Here is an 18,660-nt window from a genome sequence, read left to right on the forward strand (position 1 = left end):
ACACACATTTAAATGGCCCGAGCGCCGGGCGCCGCCGCGCACGCGCCGCCGCGGGGCACCCTGGGACGTGTAGTTCGGGAGCGGGGGCGCGTGCGCGGCGGCGCGGGTCACGTGGGCGGCGGGAGGAGGGCGGGAAAGCGCTGAGGGAGAGCGGAGCCCGGGAGCGGGGAGGGGTCAAAAACTTTTATTTTAACAGCGTTTATCGCTTGTTCTAAAGTGCTTCGTCCATTGAACACCGGCCGCGGGGTGCTGCCGAGGCTTTCCCCGCGAGGGAGATGATGTGGGGCTGTTGGAGCGAGCCTAAGGAGACCCTCCCTGCCCATGGCAGCGGGATGGAATAAAATCATTGAATCACAGAATGTTAAGGGTTAAGAGGGAACTTAAAAATCTCGTTTCACCCACTGCCATGGGCTGGGGCACCTTCCACTACAGCAGGTTGCTCCAAACCCTGTCCAGCCTGGGAGAAACAGGAATATAATTTGGGTAAAGGTTTTCACTGTTTTCTGCTGTTAAGAAACCCTGTGACCGCAGTAATAAAAAAGGCAATATTGGCTATTCCCCCAACTTTAAACCAGATGAGTTTTCCATTCCAGCAGTGGTCAGCAGATTCTTCTTGACCAAATTCCCCAAATACCACCTTGGTTGGTGTTTTGTTGGTTTTTTTTTTTTTTTTTTCCCCCATGTCTTTACAGGAAAATCTTTATCCCTCCCCACTGATAGAAACATCAGTGGAATCTGGTGAGGAATCTCATCTTCCCTGTTCCCACCTGAAATTCTGTGCTGGAGAATCACAAATCCTTGAAAACAGCATTGCTTTAAAACACAATAATATTTTGCTTGCTGTCATGGTGTTTTGGGATTTTCTTTTTCCCAGATAGAAGAGCAGCTGGGTCAGCCACTTGTGCGGGTACACCGGATTCATTTCCATGGGATCAATCACCATTATTGCCCCAAAATCCAGACAAATGCTCTGATTCGCTCAGATGGGGGGGAAAAAAGCTTATATTATTTCTAAATTTTGGGATGCTAATTCCCTCTTAGTCCAAGCAATGTAAACATTTCAGTGTCTTTGATTAGAATAGACCTACGAACGTGAGAGAAGGTCCCGATCACCTCACTCTGCCCCGCTGGCTTTCCAGTTCATTCCAGAGTCTTCACTGGGTCCCATCATCAGTTTATGCTCAAATCCATCCTTTTGAAGTGATTACATTCCAAAACATGACAAAAATATGTCCTTCCTTAGGACAAAACTTGTATTCCAAGGTTTACCTTCCATCCCATTGCGAGTTAACTGAAAGCTGCTGGTACTTTTACATTCTTGACTCTAAAACTCCAGTTTTGAATTCAGTGAATGTGCAAGTAGTGCCTGAGCTGCCAATACCGTGTAACAGCTTTGGATGTGTTTATTTTGGTGGAAGCTTCACTGGGATGGGCATTCCAAGTATTTCAGGATGACTTCACAAATCTGCAATGTCAAGTCTGTAATATACTTCTAAATATTCCATGCTGGGGGTGGATTTCTTGGTCCTTTAGGTTTTGAAAATCGATTTGCAAAGCCTAGGAAGAAATTATATATATTTTTTTTTAATGCAACAAATTCTGTATGTTACAGATGCTGATTATGTAATCCCTGAAAATAACACAGGAATTGAAAATACTTGCAATTTCAGATCTTTCCCAAGCTTTAAGATATGACAGAAAAGCAATATCCCGTAGTTGCAAATAAAGTTGTAAATGTGTAAAAACGGAATATGTAAAACCCAGTGAGCATTATTTGAAATATTTGTAGTTTGTAAGTGTTCTGCCTGGCATTTAGACTTCCAGGACCCAGGTTCTCCCTACCAAAACATGAAGAGCAAAACATACCAAAGTTAAGGAAAGACCTCGGAGAATTTGTTGGGGCAGGTTCTGATGATTTTGTCAGTGAAGATGGACTGCAGATGCCTAGAAATAAAAAATGAGACTGGAGCAGCTGGTCACTGGCCCCACACATTTAAATACTTGCTTAAAGCCATTGCGAAGATATTAGCCTGAAAAACTTACTTTTTCTCACATTTTTCAGTATTTTCAAGCTCTGTTAAAAAAAAAAAATAGAAAAAGGCTAGTTGGAAAAAAACGTGTGAAGCAGTGGATCAGCTACTGTGGTAAAGGGAATTTGCTGGTAATGCACATGTATAAAAACACTGATAAATGTACATGTGTAAATAGATCAGCTACAATTCACTGGTAAATGTACAAGTATCACATTTCGTAAAAAGCAAACTTTGTGCCACTCTCTTTGGCTTTGTCCTTGTCATCCCAAACACCTCCAGTTTGTACTTTCTTGCTGTTTTCCTCAAGTGCTTTTCTGTTCCTCCGTTACAGCCCGAAGTACAATCCCGCGGGGATAATTAACAGGAGGCTCAGCAAGAGGAGGCTGGCCATGGTTCTCTCCTTGTAGGACAGACTCAGACCCCACTGGAGCAACTTTTTCCCAGGTGGATGGAGTGCCAAGGCACAACCACTGGCACGGGCAGGGCTGGGTTTCCCTGTTCCCGGTGCAGACAGGGTGGGTGTTTGCAGTTCTACACCAGAATATTTTAATTACTCTTGTTTTCTTGCCCTAAACACAAGCGCTCTCAAAGCAGGCCCTGCTCCCCCAGTGACCGGTGAGAGAGCAGCACCAGCTGTGCCAGAGCTCTTCTCTCTCCCTTTTTTTCCCACACCTTTTGTTTCTTTTACCTTGCTCCTCCTGAAGCATTTAATGAGTTCTTTGGATGATGTTCCTGAGCCCTTGTTCTCCAAACCCGCAGGACTCGAGGAATTTCTTGCAGCAGGCTGGAGACCTGGGAACATACATGATACATACATTTTCAGTGGTCATTCACAAATCCTCCTGCTTTTTTCCAAGTGCTTTATTGTTGCTTTTCATCTCCTCTAATGCAGCACTTGTAGAAATTTTCTGCAGGTTCCCTACTTGTGTTTATTTTTTTTGTTGTTGTTGCATTTGCTGAACTCTCCTGCAGGGAGGTGCTGAAGCACTGCCTGGTAATGCTTTGAACAAGCGGGCCACACTTTCAGAATGCTACAGGTCTAGGTGTGAGTGTAAAACCTCAGTCACAGCCTGAGAAAAGAGCTCAGCACTTACTTGCTGCCTCAGCGAGAACGAACGACTCCGGGGTTCTTTCAGGAAGTGGAGGAGGAGAATTGGAGCGATCCTGGGTTGTCTCTGAGAAAGCAAAGATAAAAGAGTTGGTTACCTAGCTTTAAAATTATTTATATATATATATATATGTATTAGAAGCAACCAGCTTATCTCACTTGTCTCAAAGGAAACAGACAACATGCAGACAAAGAGGAGGCTGCAAGGAACATCCTCATGAACAGGATGAGGCAGGAGCTGATTAGGAAACATAAAACTACCAGTTCACTTGGTTGCAGAACTCTCTAGTTCTGGTTGGAACTATTTAGTTGCAGAACTATTTAGCAACAATTTCCGTTGCACTGAGCACAGATCCCAAGCACATTTACTAAATAAAGCAGCTTCAGAAAAAAAGCAGGTCTTAATTCCAAAGATTATCCCAGCGTTAAACTTTTACCTGTTCGTGGGCTCCAAAGCTTCACACTCTGGAAACAAAAAACAAGGCAGGTATTTAAAATTCCCACATCCAAATGTTGTTTTCTTGCACACAAGGAAGCCAGAGAAGATGAGGAAAGGATGTGATGTGCAAACACCCTCCCACATACACCTCCACACTCGTGTAGAGGAAGACAGACTTGTGCCTCGTTCTTCCACTTCACAGAGCTGTCACTCAGCTATGGGATGATCAACAGATGCCTAAATTTCGTTCAGCTCCTGTTGGTTCCACAGGGCTGCGTGAAGCTCAGCAGAACACTAATGTCCTGTCTTCATTATCCTTCTCTAAATGAGGGACAATTTGTTTATTACCCTGTACTGGTCTTAGAATCCCAAAAAAATAAGGCTTGGAGTAAAGTAGATGTTGATAAGAACCCATCTTCTTTCCAGTCCTGAGCCCTGAAATCCCTGGAAGTGTTCAAAGCCAGGTTGGACAGGGTTTGGAGCAGCCTGGTCTAGTGGAAGGTGTCCTTGCCCATGGCCAGGGGGTGGAATGGGATTTTCTTAAGATTCCCTTCCAACCCAAACTATTCCATGATTCTGTGATTCTATGAAATAATTTATGGCAAGTATGAAGTGCCAAAAACTAGAGTCTTTCTCACAGAAGGAAACGTGGTAAGGAGATTGGCACAGGAATAGTGCCAGAAAAGAGGTAAAAAGCCACTCTCACCTTACATGGTCTCAGTCTCACAGGGTCATGGAACCCCTCTGAGTGAGACTCACCACTCCACTCCCAGGAGGTTCCAATATTTGGATTTCTGTCTGGAATCTGGAAATCCGGAGTGGCCTGAGGAAATTGCCCTAGAAGCAATTGAGCACCAGAGAGATCATTCCTCATCCCAGGCACTGCCAGATGCTACAGAACCACCCGGATGCTGGGTGAGCCCTCAGTGCTGCTCAGACCCACATTTAATGTTGTTAATCACTCACCCGGCTCACTGGCCACAATGAAGGACTCTGGGGTGCGCTGGGGCAGGGGTGGAGCATCATCATCATCATCATCAGGCTGTGGCAGGGGGGCTGATTGGAGAGGCACAGACAGGTTACTGCCATGGCAGGACATGAGGGGACCACAGACCTGTGCAGGGGATGGGGGCTGCTCCTGCCCTGCCACGCACCAGAGATTAAGGTTAAACACCTCTAAACTGTGCTTAAACATCCAAATAACTCCCAGCACCAACTGCACGAGGAAAATGAGCATAACCCAGCACAGAGCCAGGCATGCAGCTGGTGGTTCTGCTGCTGCTTGGCTTGGGCTGCACCTGCCAGGACTTCCCAAGGGCACCAGATAACGAGCATGTCTTTGTTCCACTGAATGCCGAGGGGCCTGGGCAGGACAAAGTGGAGCAGATGCCAAAGCTGTGGACAATAGGAAATGTCCAATTGGACCAGGACTAACCAGAACAAGGAATAATTCCACATTCCTCATATGACAGGTGATGGATTTAAGGCTACAGATCTGGGCAAAGCACTTGTGTTGAATCATGGAATGGGTTGGGTTGGAAGGGACCTTAAAAGCCATTTAGATCCAACACCCCCACCATGGGCAGGGGTGTCACCCAGGTTGCTCAGGGCCCCTGAAGTCCTGGATCTCTCAATCTTGGTGAGATTTCAGTGTCCCCCGCATGACACTCTGCAGCAAAGAGTGGGGTTTGACCTGAAAACTAAATCCTCAGAGAAAACCATTTCTGGGAGCTTTCTGAATGCTTTTTGGAGCACCTTGGTGTAGGAATTGGTCAGCACCATCCCTGCCTCCCTGTGAGAGCTGCTCTGAGGTGACACAGTGGTTCAGGGCAGCTGTGGAACGCAAGCACCAAAATGACACTGCTCTAAAAATGTTTGTGGGAAAAAAATCCAGGCAGGATGAAGAGCGTGAGGATGAAACCAGTTGCTCCCTCAGCTCCCAGTCCTGCTCCAGTCCTGAGGAGCAGCCACAGCCCTGCCTGGACACCAGATGACCACACTGACCACTCCCTCCAGCACGCCCCAGTCCAGAATGACCTGGTCCCACATGTCTCCTTGTCCCAGCAGCACTTACCCGAGGAGAAGATCCTCTCCTGGCTCAGGGGGGCATGGTGGGATGATGGGGAGCTGCCTGTGGTGGGCTCTAGCGGGGCACTGGCAGAGCACGAAGGGAGGGGCTCATCCTGCCCCTCCAGAAAGGGAAACACGGGGGACTCAGGGTCGTCTGGAGAGAGTGATGAGAAGTAGGGGTCTTCTGCTGAGCACAGGGAAGGGTGGGGACATTGCCTCTGGTTCTTGTGGCCTGGGGGGCCACCCGCTGCTCGTCTGGAGGGGTTCAGGTCCACAGGGGCAAATCCATCCTGGAAGCTGGAGTGACCGGCTTTTTGCCGCTGGGGACTCCAAACAGGCTTGGCATCCCCTGCATCCCATTCCCAGCCTTCTCGCCGCTGCCCCAGCGCTAGAGGGGTCGATACAGTCCATGCCAGAGGTGCTCTGGCACCAGGCGCCCTCCTGCCTGCTCCCTTTGGGTCCAGCTCCAGCTCCCAGCTGCAGCGTTTCTGGGGGGCATCCCCAGCACCCCAGGGCTCGCCGGCAGCTGCCTTCCTGCAGCTGGAGATGTTCAGAGCACCGAAGGAGATGGCCTGTCTGATGGGGGGCACGCCCCGGGCAGAGCTGGGCTGCGCTCCCGGGGCTCCCAGCGGGGACAGGGACGCTTTGCTCTGTGCCACCGGAGGGAGATGTTGGTGCTCATCCTGCTGCGGAGGGAGATGTTGCTGTGGAGCCTGCTCCTCTCGCTCCGAGCTGCAGTAAAAGCACAATAAAGTGGCGTGGAGTCAAAGCCATGGAGGGCTCAGGAAATGTTAGCCCACGCACAGAGCCCAGGGCACTGCTCCCAGGAGCAATTCCTTCAGGAATGCAGAGCCCAGCCCAGCCTCGAGCAAGGAGCACAGGGAGGGACTGTGCTCCATTTCAACACCGTTAAACGGTGAACAGAGGAGGCCTCTTTATGTCAGCAAGCTGAACCAAAAAGCAAAATTATTTACAGAAAGCAGACACTGCAATCCCAAACATGTCCACAGAGAGATCCCACCACCCTTGGAAGCTGCTGGTATTGGGAAGCTGCATGCTCAGGATTGCTGTTCCTGCAGCAAGGGGCACTGGAGTGGAACGTGCAGATGGATGATAGGACCAGTGTAGGGGCATTCCATGCCAGGCAGAGGGCTGGGATGACCCAGCCTCCATGTTCACGAGACTTTTTTATACTCTTTTATACTGTTTTATACTGTTTCCAGCTCATATGTGAAACACTGAGTGACACAAAGCCCAGGGCAGAAGAAGGGGACAGATAATGGCACACAGGGAAGAGTCTGAGACACATCAGTGAGAAGAGCAGGAATTATTAGGAAATCAGAAGACGTTTCTTCACTCAGGGGGTGATGAGGCATTGCTACAGGCTGCCCAGGGAAGGTGGAAACACCATCCATGGAAGTGCTCATAAAACATGTAGATGTGGCACTTGGGGACATGCTTCAGTGCTGGACCTGGCAGTCTGGGTTAATGGTTGTGCTCGGTGGTTTTAGAAACTTTTCCAACCTTTATGATTCTATGAATTATGTTAGGAACAAACATGAGAGTCAATGTGGGACTAAAGGGAGGCAGCAGATCCTGAGAGCTGAAGTGTTCCAGAGCACACATGAAGAAGTTCATCTCTCTGAAATCGTGTGGGTGACTGCAAACACCAACCAGGGGTACTTGTGCTGAGACCTTACCAGGTGAGTAAACTCAGGCCATAAATGTCTTCCACTGGAGTCAGGACTGGCTTGGCTACAGGATGCCCTGCTCCTTCCTGGGGAAAGGAAATGTTTGCAAACAAGAGTGAGGAGGCAAAATGTAAAGAACACCAACGTGCTGCTTCAGGAGCTGGGATTTTTGCCAAATACTTCTAATTTCTAAAGTACTTGGGAAATGACACCAAGGTGGAACTGAAAACTGCAGACAAAACTTCCTGAAGGGCAACTCTGCCAGCACCTTTCTGAAATGAGAGTACAGCGAGCCCTACAACCATCCAGCTGTGCCAAACAGCTGGCAGGCAGCCTGTGCAGGCACTTTGCCTTCAGGAGCCCACACTGGGCAAGCTGGGTGCTGGTTTTGTGCATTGACACCAGCTCATGGCCATCCCTGTGCTCTGCACAGTGTCCTCAGAGGACAGGGAGGTTTAGGGGGGCGAGAGGTTTGGGCAAGAGCTACAAAACCACATCCTGACTTGAAAGGTCCTCTGCATTTCGTGTCAACCCAGCCCTGTGTGACCTTTGCTCACAGACTGTCCTTAACCAGTCCAAAAAGGCTTTTTCCAGTTCTTTTCTCACCCAGCTCTGGCTTGGAATGAACTGCAAATCCTGTGGCAAAACTGAGGCATGCATCCCATCGCAGGATCCCTTTCTCATATTTTAGATGAAAGTTTCTGACAAAGTGAGCTCACTGTGACCTTCCAGGCTTTGCTGTGATGCATTGACTGGATTTGATCCAGTGAGGCTCATGTCAGCAGCCACAGAACAGCAAGAGCAAAGAAAACCTCAACCGGAGATGTCTTGGCTATTCCTGTTAATATGCAACTTCACACCAAGACCACATTTCTTTTCCTCAGAGGTGTAACAGATTTGTGAGACGTTGCCATGTTTTTTTCACAAGATGTTTCCCCCATGCCCTCCTACAGACAGGCTGTAGTGCTGATTCCCTCAATAGCACACACGAGGTAACATTTTCAGCCTCACTGCCTGGTGATCCCAAGCTTCCCAACCTGGACCTTCCCAGCCTGGTCTGAAAATTCCTCCAGTTTCACTGGCACATCCCCATGGAAATCAGTCAGTCCTGTAGAGAATTTGTGCTGTTCTATTCACTCATTACATTAAACAATCATAAAAATATATAGAAAATAGAAAATGGCTTTGAGACTGAAGAAAATCTAGGTCTTGTTTGCGATAAGCATTGCACATTGAGGGGAAGAACTGGATTCTCATGGGTTAATGTCAAAAGAAACTCAGTTTGGGTATCAAGGGCAGCAGAAAATGTGGGAATTCACCCCAGATCTGCAGCAGGAATTGAGGTTGGAGCTGGAGTGCCCAGGCTGCAAGAGGCAGCGTGTGTGTCCCGGGACTTTTACCTGTGAAGCTGCAGAATCTTTCTGGGCATCGAGTGCTTGAATCTGCCTTTTGAAGAGCTCAATCACCGCATCGTAAACCAGCTCATACTGCTCCTGCATTCCAGACAGGCAAGAAATGTCACAGCCAGCACTGGTGGGACCTGTAAATAGCCACCTCTTCCCAAGCAAGCATCACCCTGAGAGAAGCTGCCTTTCCTGTCCGTTGGCAGGGCGTGAATTTTGAGAAGAGGCAGAAGCCACAGCTCTCACAGGGTTCACACTGAAGCATTTTGGGGGGTTTTTGGGTGTGCAAACAACACTGTTCTGCATTGAGCTTCCTCTTCAGTCTGTTGCAGCTGAGTAAAGTTCCCACTTTATTGCCTGGACAGTCCTGGTTTCACAGTGTAAGCATTTGGTAAATCCCACTGTGAGCACTGGCCCAGCTGTCCACAAGGAAACGCTCAGCTACCAAATGAACTTCTGCCAAATCATTGTTCTGTTCAGAAAAGGGACTTTGCACAACATCTCCCAGCTCCCACCAGCACCACTGCTCTGGGTTTCCCTGCTGTGAACCCTCCTGGGGAAAAGGTGAGGTGCCAGCATGGAGCAGCTGGTGACATTCCCCAAACACACCTTGGTCTGCACTATGCAGGGTCTTTGCGTGCGCATTTCCTGGATCAGACTGAAAACACTGAAGTTCACTGGAACAATCTGGCGAGAAAGAGAAAAGGCAAAATGGTTTTAAACTGAAAGAGGAGAGATTTAGATTTAATACTGGGAAGGAATTGTTCCCTGTGAGGGTGGGTAGGCCCTGGCACAGGGTGCCCAGAGCAGCTGTGGCTGCCCCTGGATACCCTGGAAGTGCCCAAGGCCAGGCTGGATGGGGCTTGGAGCAACCTGGCACAGTGGAAGTTGTCCTTACCCATGGCAGGGGGCTGGAAAGAGAGGATTTTTAAGATCCTTCCGACCCAAATCTTTCAATGATTTCTATGATTTCTCTGATAAAAAATTACAGACAGGTCTAATTCCACGAATCCTCCAAGTCATGAGGCAGTTCAGAGCACTGTCTGAAATCCAGGCCTGCTACTGCAATAATTTTTAACAAAGGACCTACTTAAAGTGCTATTTTATTTATTACAAACCATCCTCCTCCCTCCTGTCTCACACTCCACAGAAAACACCCTTTTTATAACAGCTGTGGGCAGCACAAAGGACATGACACTGATTTCCCAGCTGGGTGGGTTCAGGGAGCTGTAGAACACAGCAGGCTCTCCTCTGAGTCCCAGCACCTGCCCTGAGGCCAGGGATCAGTGCCTGTACCATTATTGGAGAGTCAGAGTAAAGCAAGGGGGTGGTTTGGAAACACTGAATATGTGATGTGTGAGCGTGGAGAGACAAACGTAGACAGTAAGGGTGCACTGAAGAGTGAAGGGCAGCACAGGGCCGTGTGCTGTGAGCTGAAGGCCAGGCCAGAGCGAGCAGTGGAGGGGGGATTCTGCCCCACTGGTGTGATGCTGTCAGTGCCTGAAGAGAGAGGAGTGGCACAAACTGGGAATGGGCAATCAGCACTTCGGCCACTGCCCTTCTCCAGTGAGGCCGTGGGGAGCTCCCATCCAGCTGGAATCCCCCTGAGCGCAGCCAGAGGGGCTGGAAGGCAGAGGGAAGGCTGGGGAGGGACAGAGGGGTGCCACGGGAGGCACTGAGGGCTGGCACTCACCCCGTCCTTCAGCAGCTTCTGGGTGTAGTCGATGGCGCAGATGACGCCGGTTCTGCCGCAGCCAGCACTGCAACGAGAGCCACGGGGCACAGGCTGGGCACGCTGTGCTGCTCACAGGGACGTTTGGAGAGGACCCACAGCCACCTGTGACCCTGCTGCCCCGCACACATCCTGCAGACCTGCAGCATGCTGCAGCTTCAGCCCACGCAGGGCTGGGAGGCACAGCTCATCCCCTGAGCCCTCTCAGTCCTCCTGTGGTGACCAGCCACACGTGGACATGGCCAGTGGTGGTGGTCCCTGAGCCAGACATTCTCACTCCCTGGCAGCAGAGTGCAGCCAGCTGGGTGTTGGTCTCTTCTCCCAGCTAACAAGGGACAGGACAAGAGGAAACGGCCTCAGGTTGCCCCAGGGGAGTGGTGATTTCCCTAATTGCATATTAGGGAAAATTTCTCGAGCAAAAGCATTGTCAAGCACTGGCACAGGCTGCCCAGGGCAGTGGTGAAGTCACCATTGAACAGACGTGTAGATGTGGCACTTGAGGACGTGGTTTAGTGGTGGCCTTGGCAGTCCTGGGCGAATGGTTGGACTCGAGCATCTTAAGGGACTTTTCCAACCTAAACAATTCCATGGTTCTGTGATTCTATTGCTGGCCTGCTGCTGCCTCCTTCCCTGCCCCCTGGCCGTGCTGGCTGTCCTCAGAGGAGCCCTTTGCCTCGAGGCTCCCTACAAGAGGAGCTTGGCTATGGGCTTGGCCAGCTTCCCTGCCCTGTGACCCCTGGGGACGTGGGAGCACGGGGGTCCGGGGGCCAGCAGCCCTTCCCTGCTGGCAGCCAGGTCACCCACCTGCAGTGGATGCAGACAGGGACCCTGTCATGGGGCTGGTAGCAGCGAATGTCCCTGACGAGCTCCAGGATGGGCTCGATGGAGGAGGGGACGTGGTGGTCCGGCCAGTTCCTGTAGTGGAGGTGGTAGATGGTGCGGGTTGCCTGCAGGAGAAGAGCAGTGGCAGGGTCTGGGATGTTGGCACGGCAAGGGGAGCTGGATTTCTGCTCCATCCCCAGCTCCCATCTGCATCAGCAGGCAAAGGGCAGAGCAGCAGTTTGTGGTTGGTTTTGCTGCAGGAGCTGTTTTATGACATTCTTGGCCTCACTTACCCGGAGCCTGATTTGCCATGACTGACAAAGAGCTTCAGAAACTGAGTTAATGAATTTTTTACTTCTTTTGTTCCCTCAACTGCTGTCAAATCTAATTCAGCAGCCTGAGCAATGTAAAATTTTCTGCACAAAATGTGCCATACTTTAATATATTATTTATATAACAAAGCCAGCCCAGGTACATTTTCTGCCTTGACCTTTCCTCCTTACCTCATTCAGGGTCACCTTTAAAGTTCTAATCACATACTCATTCCTCTTCTCCTCAGCCTCCTGCAGAAGAAGGAGTCAGAGTCAGATTTTCCGTGGTGCCCCGGGGTGGGGCAGGGTGCAGGGGTGGCTGCACTCACACAGGTGATGGAGAAAGGGCCACAGTGCAGGGGGGAGCTGCCCACCTCCGCCCAGTACCGCTCACATTTCTTCTGTTGGGACAAGCAGGATGTGTTTGGTTATTCCCCACTGGCCCAGCTGTGCTGTCTCCTGTTACTCTGATTATCAAGAGTTTTCTAAAGCCTCCTGAGTTTATATTCTTGTAGAGAACTTTCTTACACAACTTTTTGTAAATAACTTATTGTTTTGCATTCTTTCATAGAGGTGGAGAAATTTGATGTACAGGTAGTTTGTCCAGTGTTGTTGGAGAGGTGGCACGTTCACCCTCCAATCCACTGGCACCTTTTGAGAACTATAAAAGATTGGAGTCAGAGAAAATAAATGAGTCTCTTCATCGTGACCAAAGCTGTGGTGTGTCGTTTTTCCTTGTGTCATCTGGTGACAGTCTCCTTTTTCAATTTTCAGGACAAAATTCACTCTGGCAAGAGGCTCAGCTCTTGCTGCTGTGCAGCTCCAGCCTCCCCTCCCTTGGAGCTGCCTCTGTGGGTTTTCCCTTTGCAGAGAGATTCCCTACACTACTGGAAATGGCTAAAGAATTTCATGGAATCAGAGACCATGGTTTGGTTGGAAGGGACCTTAAAGATCATCTCCTTTCACCCTCTGCCATGGGCAGGGACATCTCCCACGGGACCATTTGCAGCTGGAGACCCAAAACCCAGCTTATATCAAAAAGAAACTCGCTGTTACTGATGGGTTTTGATAGAAATCTGCATCTCTCACCCTGCCCTGGCACTCAGGGCCATCTGTGACACGCTACTCACCTTCCCCATTTCAAACTCCATACAAGCCATGACCACGACCTGCAGGAAAAAGGCTCATTAGAAAAGTCTGAACACGAGTTTCTCATCCAGGCAGCAAAATTAAACTCATCTCTTGTGGGTACTTATCAGTGATGAGGAAACACCGTGGGCTGCCTTGCCCCGAGCCCCAGCTGCCAGACGAGTCACACTGGGACATCACCCACAGCCTGGCACAAGGACCTCCCCAGGCAGAGCCCAAAGGCAGGGACAGCCACCAGCAGACTCCTGCCCTGGCACGAGTGGGAGGAGGCTGACAGGAGAGGTGTGGGACACACCCAACATCTGGAGTGAAACCCTGACACTCCCACTGCCTCAAAAAGGACTTCTGGATGTAAGGACAAGTTTTCTTAAAAAAAAAAAAAAAGGACATATAAACTTTATATTTAAATATAAATCTATGCCTTACCAGGACTTCATACTCCCAAATCATCCTCCAAAAGTCAGTGACAGTAGTGGGCAGAGGACCCTGGGTTGCAATGTATGCTCTTGGCCCGTAGACACCCTGGAACATTCAAACCAGACATGGGCACATCTGTGCATAGTTCACCCGCAGAAATAAAGTCATTCCCCCCTCTGAATTTACTTCTATCAGCAAGCCCATTAAGGATTTGGAAGGACTTTCATACAGTTGAATTTTGGGCACATACATTAACTCAAGCAGTGGTGTGCAAACCAAAGGCAGGGCCAAGCTGGGGAGCTGGGGTTGAGCTGAGATCTGCTCCCAGAGACCAGCACCAGTTCTTACAGCACCTCTGGGAGCTTGGAGGTGATGTGGCCACAGCTCTGTTGCTGATGGCCAAAGAACGAACTGTGATCCTGTTGGGAAGGTCTGATCTTCTGCAGACTGGCTACACAGAGCTCTGGGCCACTGGTCACCCTCGTGGAGAATGAAGGGAACTATCTCTCTCTCTATATCTATCTATCTATCTATCTATCTATCTATCTATCTATCTATCTCTCTGTCTCTCTGTCTCTGTCTCTGTCTCTGTCTCTGTCTCTGTCTGTCAGTCAGAGAAGGGCTGTAGGCCCAGGGCAGCCCCAGGACTCGTGGGGCTGCAGTGGGTCCCAGCCATGCAGCACTGCAAGGCTTCCTGCCTCTGCACTGGTTTCAGCCCAGGTGACTCTGGCCACAGGCAGTTTTGCACCACTGTCACCCACCAAAGGCAGCGAGGAAGTTGGGGCTGAGAACCACAAACTGTTCCACCCTCGGCATGAGTGTGTCCTTGCCCCGTAGCCCGGTGCCTCTGTGCTGCACTGGGGCTTTCTGGAGGGCTCACTCAGCTTCATATACCAGTTATCCTTGAGCACAGCCCAGGAACTGCTGCAGAGCCCCCAGCCTGCTCCTCCTGGCACAGCCCACCGAGATGACACCACCTACACCTTTGCAGGACAAAACACCACAAAAAAGGCAAACCTTGATGAAGTTGGCATTGATGTAATGAGAGTCTGCGTCCGACGTAATCAGGGACAGCTCCACTCTGCTGTGGTCAACTGCAAAAGTGGGGGAAGCAGTCAGTGTCTGTCCCTGAAGGTCACTGAGCCCTTGGAGGGCAGCGCCAGGGGCTCTGGGGGAGCACTCACGTCAGAGAGCCCATCCAGGGTGGGCTGGTGGCTGTGCAAGCAGCTGATGTCCCTCCCACACCTCCCACAGCCCTGCTGCCTGCACGCACAGGGGATGGACAAGGTCCTTTTGGAGAGTGAGGGAGGTTTTAGGGGAGAGCTGCAGGTGCTGCCACTACCCCAGTGCAATGCTGATCCCCTCTGACCATGCTGCAAGCCAAGCCCAAAACCACCTAACAGCACTCCAGGCTCAAACCAGCTCTGTGGGCTTAGATACAAAGGTTTGAAAGCTGGACTCAATCCTGGAGGTCTTTTCCAGCCTTAATGATTCTGTGATTTACTTTCTTTTCCAAGTTGGAGTGGACAAAAGAGTCTGCTCTGATGCTGGGACAGAGTCCTTGGAGACCACTGCACCAAGCCAAGCCAAGCCACAGCAGGGTTTGCCTGTTGTCTGCTTTGCACATCGTGGAGACATCGCTGTCCAAAGGCCTTTGGATGCGAGTGGTCACAGTGCTAACCAGAAAACTTGCAAGGATTATCACTGGAGGATGTGTTTCCTAGTGAATAGAAGTTCTTCTGTCTGTGGAAGTATCACAGAATCACAGAATATCCTGAGCTGGAAAGGACCCACAAGGATCAAGTCCAACTCCCATCCCTGCACAGGACATCCCCAAAATCCCACCATGTGCCTGACAGTGTTGATATGTGCCAAAGTCCTCCAGAGCAGGCTCTGCAGCAGCCAAAGCCCTAAATCTGAGCAGCAGGACTCAAAGCCAGCAGACAGCAGTGAGATGCTCACATACAACAACTGTGCAGGCAGGCACCAGAGAATGAGAACGAGAAAAGCAAGAAAAACAAAAGGCTGAGTAGGAACATGTGCCATTTCCAACCTACAAGGTAAGATGTCCTTGTATCTGTTCTTCTTGACATTCTCTGGCTGCTCAGACGCTGCTGTAGGGTAGATTTTATCCGATCTGTACTTTGTTGACTGTCTCTTCAGCTTCTGTGATAAAAGAGTGGAACAAATTACAGCAGACGTGCTACAGCCAGCTCACTACTAGAGAGCACATGAGGGTCTCCAGGGGTCACGTTTGCTACCACAAAGCAAGGTTGGCACCATCAATTCTTTCCTCAGTGGCTTTGCTCAGAGCAAGAATGGAGACAGAACCATCTGAGAGCCCCAGCAGAGGCTTGTGAAGGATGGAAAGTGTGTGCTGAGGCAGTGCCCACACGTCAGCTTGTGAAGTGACACAAAGCATCGCCCTCACAAGTGAGTGAGGCCCGGGGGAGCCACTCTCAGCACAAATGGCACCCAGATCAGAGGAGTGACAATGTCAAAGCACCTTCAGCGAATGATACCAGAAAAGACAGGTAAATCCATTGATTTTTCTCACTTTGGTAGAGGTGCTCCCATCTGCAGCTGGAAGCAGCGATGCTCAAGTCACCAAGGGAGCACGAGCAACTGGAGCAGAGTGGCTCCATGGACTGATGAAAGACAAGGCTGGGACAGACCCTTAGGGCTGCAAAGCTCTCATCTCTTTCATTTTCATGAAAGCTGCAGCACTCACAGGGAGTTAAAGCATCTTTCTCCTGGTAAAGCACAGAATTTTATTTCACTGCCAGCAGCTCCTAAATAACACACACTATTTGTTACCATCAGCTTCAGAAGCACCATACTCACTGCATTTTTTCCTTTCATATTTTTGTGTCCAGATTGCTGGCTTTTAATATTAAACTGCAGTTTTAAAACACTAAATTCAGCCACGATAGAAGTTAAATCTCAGAGATCTGATGGAATGAGTGAGGGAGGAGGTACAGGAGGCTCAGGACAGTCCATATGTCCAGTCTCTATTCATTAAGAACCTGGGGCAGACACAGTGGGATAGAAATTGTGGGAGCAGGGTGAGTTTTGTAGCCTCCACACCCCTGTAACCTGAGCAATTCTGGTGCTGGTCACATCCTCCAGTACACCCCCAGATTCCAGGGAAACCTTTCATGGAAGGGGCATCACTCCATACTAAAGCCAGTCTTCCCAGAGCCAAGGCCCTGAATCATCTGACTTTTCTGTCCCTGAATCATCTGACATGAAACAGCTTGGGAAATGCCTAGGTATGAAAAAGGATGTGGGAATCACAGAATCATGGAATATCCTGGGCTGGATGGGACCCATAAGAATCATTGAGTCCAACTTCTGGCCTTGCACAGACATCCCAAAATCCCACCCTGTGCATCCCTGAGAGCATTGTCCAAATGCTCCTGGAGCTCTGGCAGCCTCGGGGCTGTGCCCATTCCCTGGGGAGCATGGGCAGTGTGCAGCTGTGAGACTGCACAAACAGAAAAGGGGGACTTCAACAAAACCCCAATCATTTACAGTGACATCACCACAATTTGCACATAAAAATGCTTGGTCCCACAAGGAGAGGGCAGGAGTTGGGGTGGAGGAATGGCATTGAATGTATCTGTCATGTTTGGAAACAAGCCAACACGATGGCCTGCTGAGGCCACTGCCTTGCAAAAGCAGCCACAAATCAGAGGTGTCTGAGAAGATCTTATCCCATACAACAGGAAATGCAGCCTTGACCATTCCCACCTGCCATTTTGATCAGAAATTAATACATCAGCCTGCTGGAGCCAGCCTGAGCAGCAGGGCTCAGAGCCCTCTGCCTCACACACAGACACCAGGCAGAGAGAGGGGAAACTCAGCAGGCTGTGACAGTGCTTTGTTCCATGGAACAACAGACCGTCACTGCAGGCTCAGATTAATCACTTCCCTCCACCCCAGACACCTGGAAACCAAGCACTCAGCTTTCCCCCAAGGGTTTGAAGTGCCAGATTTTGCTGGTACGACAGAGCAGGGCCGGAGCTTGTGGAGACCCCTCGGTAACCCAGAGCCCGCTGCCCGGGTCAGTGCAGTGTTTGACACATCTGAGATCTCACAGAGGTACCAGTTCTACCCTTCCCTGTGTCTGTGAGAGCTGGGCAATGTCCAGACAGCCTGTCAGAGCCACCTGCCTCCAGCTGATGCACCAAGAGCCACCTCCAGCCACCAGCTTTAGCATGAGATGGTGCATTGGCATCTGAGCCTCACCCCTGGCACCCAAACCAAAAAAATATCAGAGAGCTCACAGATTCAGGGCAACGCAGAACACAGGGGGTGGTGGCAGCCATCAGCATTTTGTGCAGCTTTTGCCTTGAGGGAACAAGAAAGTATTTTCCAGGAGGGGCCAGGAGCACTGCTGGATGTGGAGCACACACAGATCCCAGAATGGTTTGGGTTGGAAGGGACCTTAAAGCTCATCTAATTCCACCCCTGCCATGGGCAAGGACACCTGCTGCTCTCCCAGGTTGTCCCAAGCCCTTTCCACCCTGGCCTTGGACATTTCCAGGGATGGGGCAGCCACAGCTCCCTTGGGCAACCTGTGCTCTATAGAAACAAAGACAAGCTAAATCAAGGTGAAACCAGAGATGCCTGGCAGGAACTCGTGTGCCACAGGTCTAACAGATTGCAATGGGGAGAAGGGGCAGAGGCTCCATATTCCTCCCTGTATCCCCAGTTGTGTCACCAGGGCCAGAGGCTCCATATTCCTCCCTGTATCCCCAGTTCTGTTGCCAGGCAAAGTGAAACCCTGTCCCGACAAGCAGAAAACAGGAAGCACTTGGGTGATTAGTTAAAAAGCAAACAGTTCCAATGCAAACTATTAATTTCCTATCACGTCTTTACATTCCTCTTAGCCCAGTTAACTTCTGGGTGTCTGCTATAAAACTCCTAGAAAATCTCACTGTCACAGGTTTGAGAGGTGCCCGAGCGATTCCCTCCGACACGAGCTGAAGCACTGAGCCGAGCCTTGGGCGAACTCACCAAAAACTCCTCTGCAAACTCTCCTCGGCTGAGCTTCTTGCCTTGGGCCCTTTCCAGGTTCTGTAGCAGGATCTCCCTTTGGTCCATGGAGCCGGAGCGTGCCTGGCCTGGCCCTCCTGGGAAGGGACATGTCAAGTGATCCGCAGCGGAAGGCGCCGCCGGGGAGAGCTGCCTGTGGTTTTCTGACTTCATCACAGCCCCGAAGGAAATTAGTGCGTAGCAGATAATCCTGGTCAAACAGCACGACAGAACACACGGCACGGGGCCCTGGCACCTCTGTTCAAACCAGCCCCGCCTGGCACGGGGTGGGCAGCACCGAGGACAAGGGCAGGGACATGCTGGACACCAGTCCAGCACCCCAATTCCTTCAGCACCGTGTCCAGCCATCACTGCCAGGGGTAGCCAGGGGTGAGCACAGGGGGCAGCTGTGGAGCATTCACATCCCAAGGGGCTGTGCTTCACC

General features: G+C 50.5%; 1 protein-coding gene across 1 annotated transcript; it reads right to left on the minus strand.

The window, feature by feature from the left end:
* Positions 1 to 957: 957 nt before the first annotated feature.
* On the minus strand, positions 958 to 18,294 carry PTPN22 (protein tyrosine phosphatase non-receptor type 22). The gene is made up of 21 exons (XM_053964007.1): positions 18,198 to 18,294; positions 15,233 to 15,341; positions 14,193 to 14,269; positions 13,185 to 13,280; positions 12,740 to 12,778; positions 11,939 to 12,010; positions 11,802 to 11,861; positions 11,281 to 11,423; positions 10,438 to 10,504; positions 9,354 to 9,431; positions 8,742 to 8,834; positions 7,351 to 7,427; positions 5,655 to 6,382; positions 4,547 to 4,636; positions 4,287 to 4,417; positions 3,579 to 3,606; positions 3,128 to 3,208; positions 2,722 to 2,825; positions 2,044 to 2,074; positions 1,867 to 1,944; positions 958 to 1,557 (listed from the first exon to the last, which is right to left on the minus strand). Exons 1-21 carry the CDS (start codon positions 18,282 to 18,284, stop codon positions 1,493 to 1,495), a joined length of 2,334 nt encoding a protein of 777 aa, XP_053819982.1. The 5' UTR covers positions 18,285 to 18,294; the 3' UTR covers positions 958 to 1,492.
* Positions 18,295 to 18,660: the final 366 nt, after the last annotated feature.

This window comes from Vidua chalybeata, chromosome 24 (genome assembly GCF_026979565.1).
Source record: "Vidua chalybeata isolate OUT-0048 chromosome 24, bVidCha1 merged haplotype, whole genome shotgun sequence".
Classification (NCBI taxonomy): domain Eukaryota; kingdom Metazoa; phylum Chordata; class Aves; order Passeriformes; family Viduidae; genus Vidua; species Vidua chalybeata.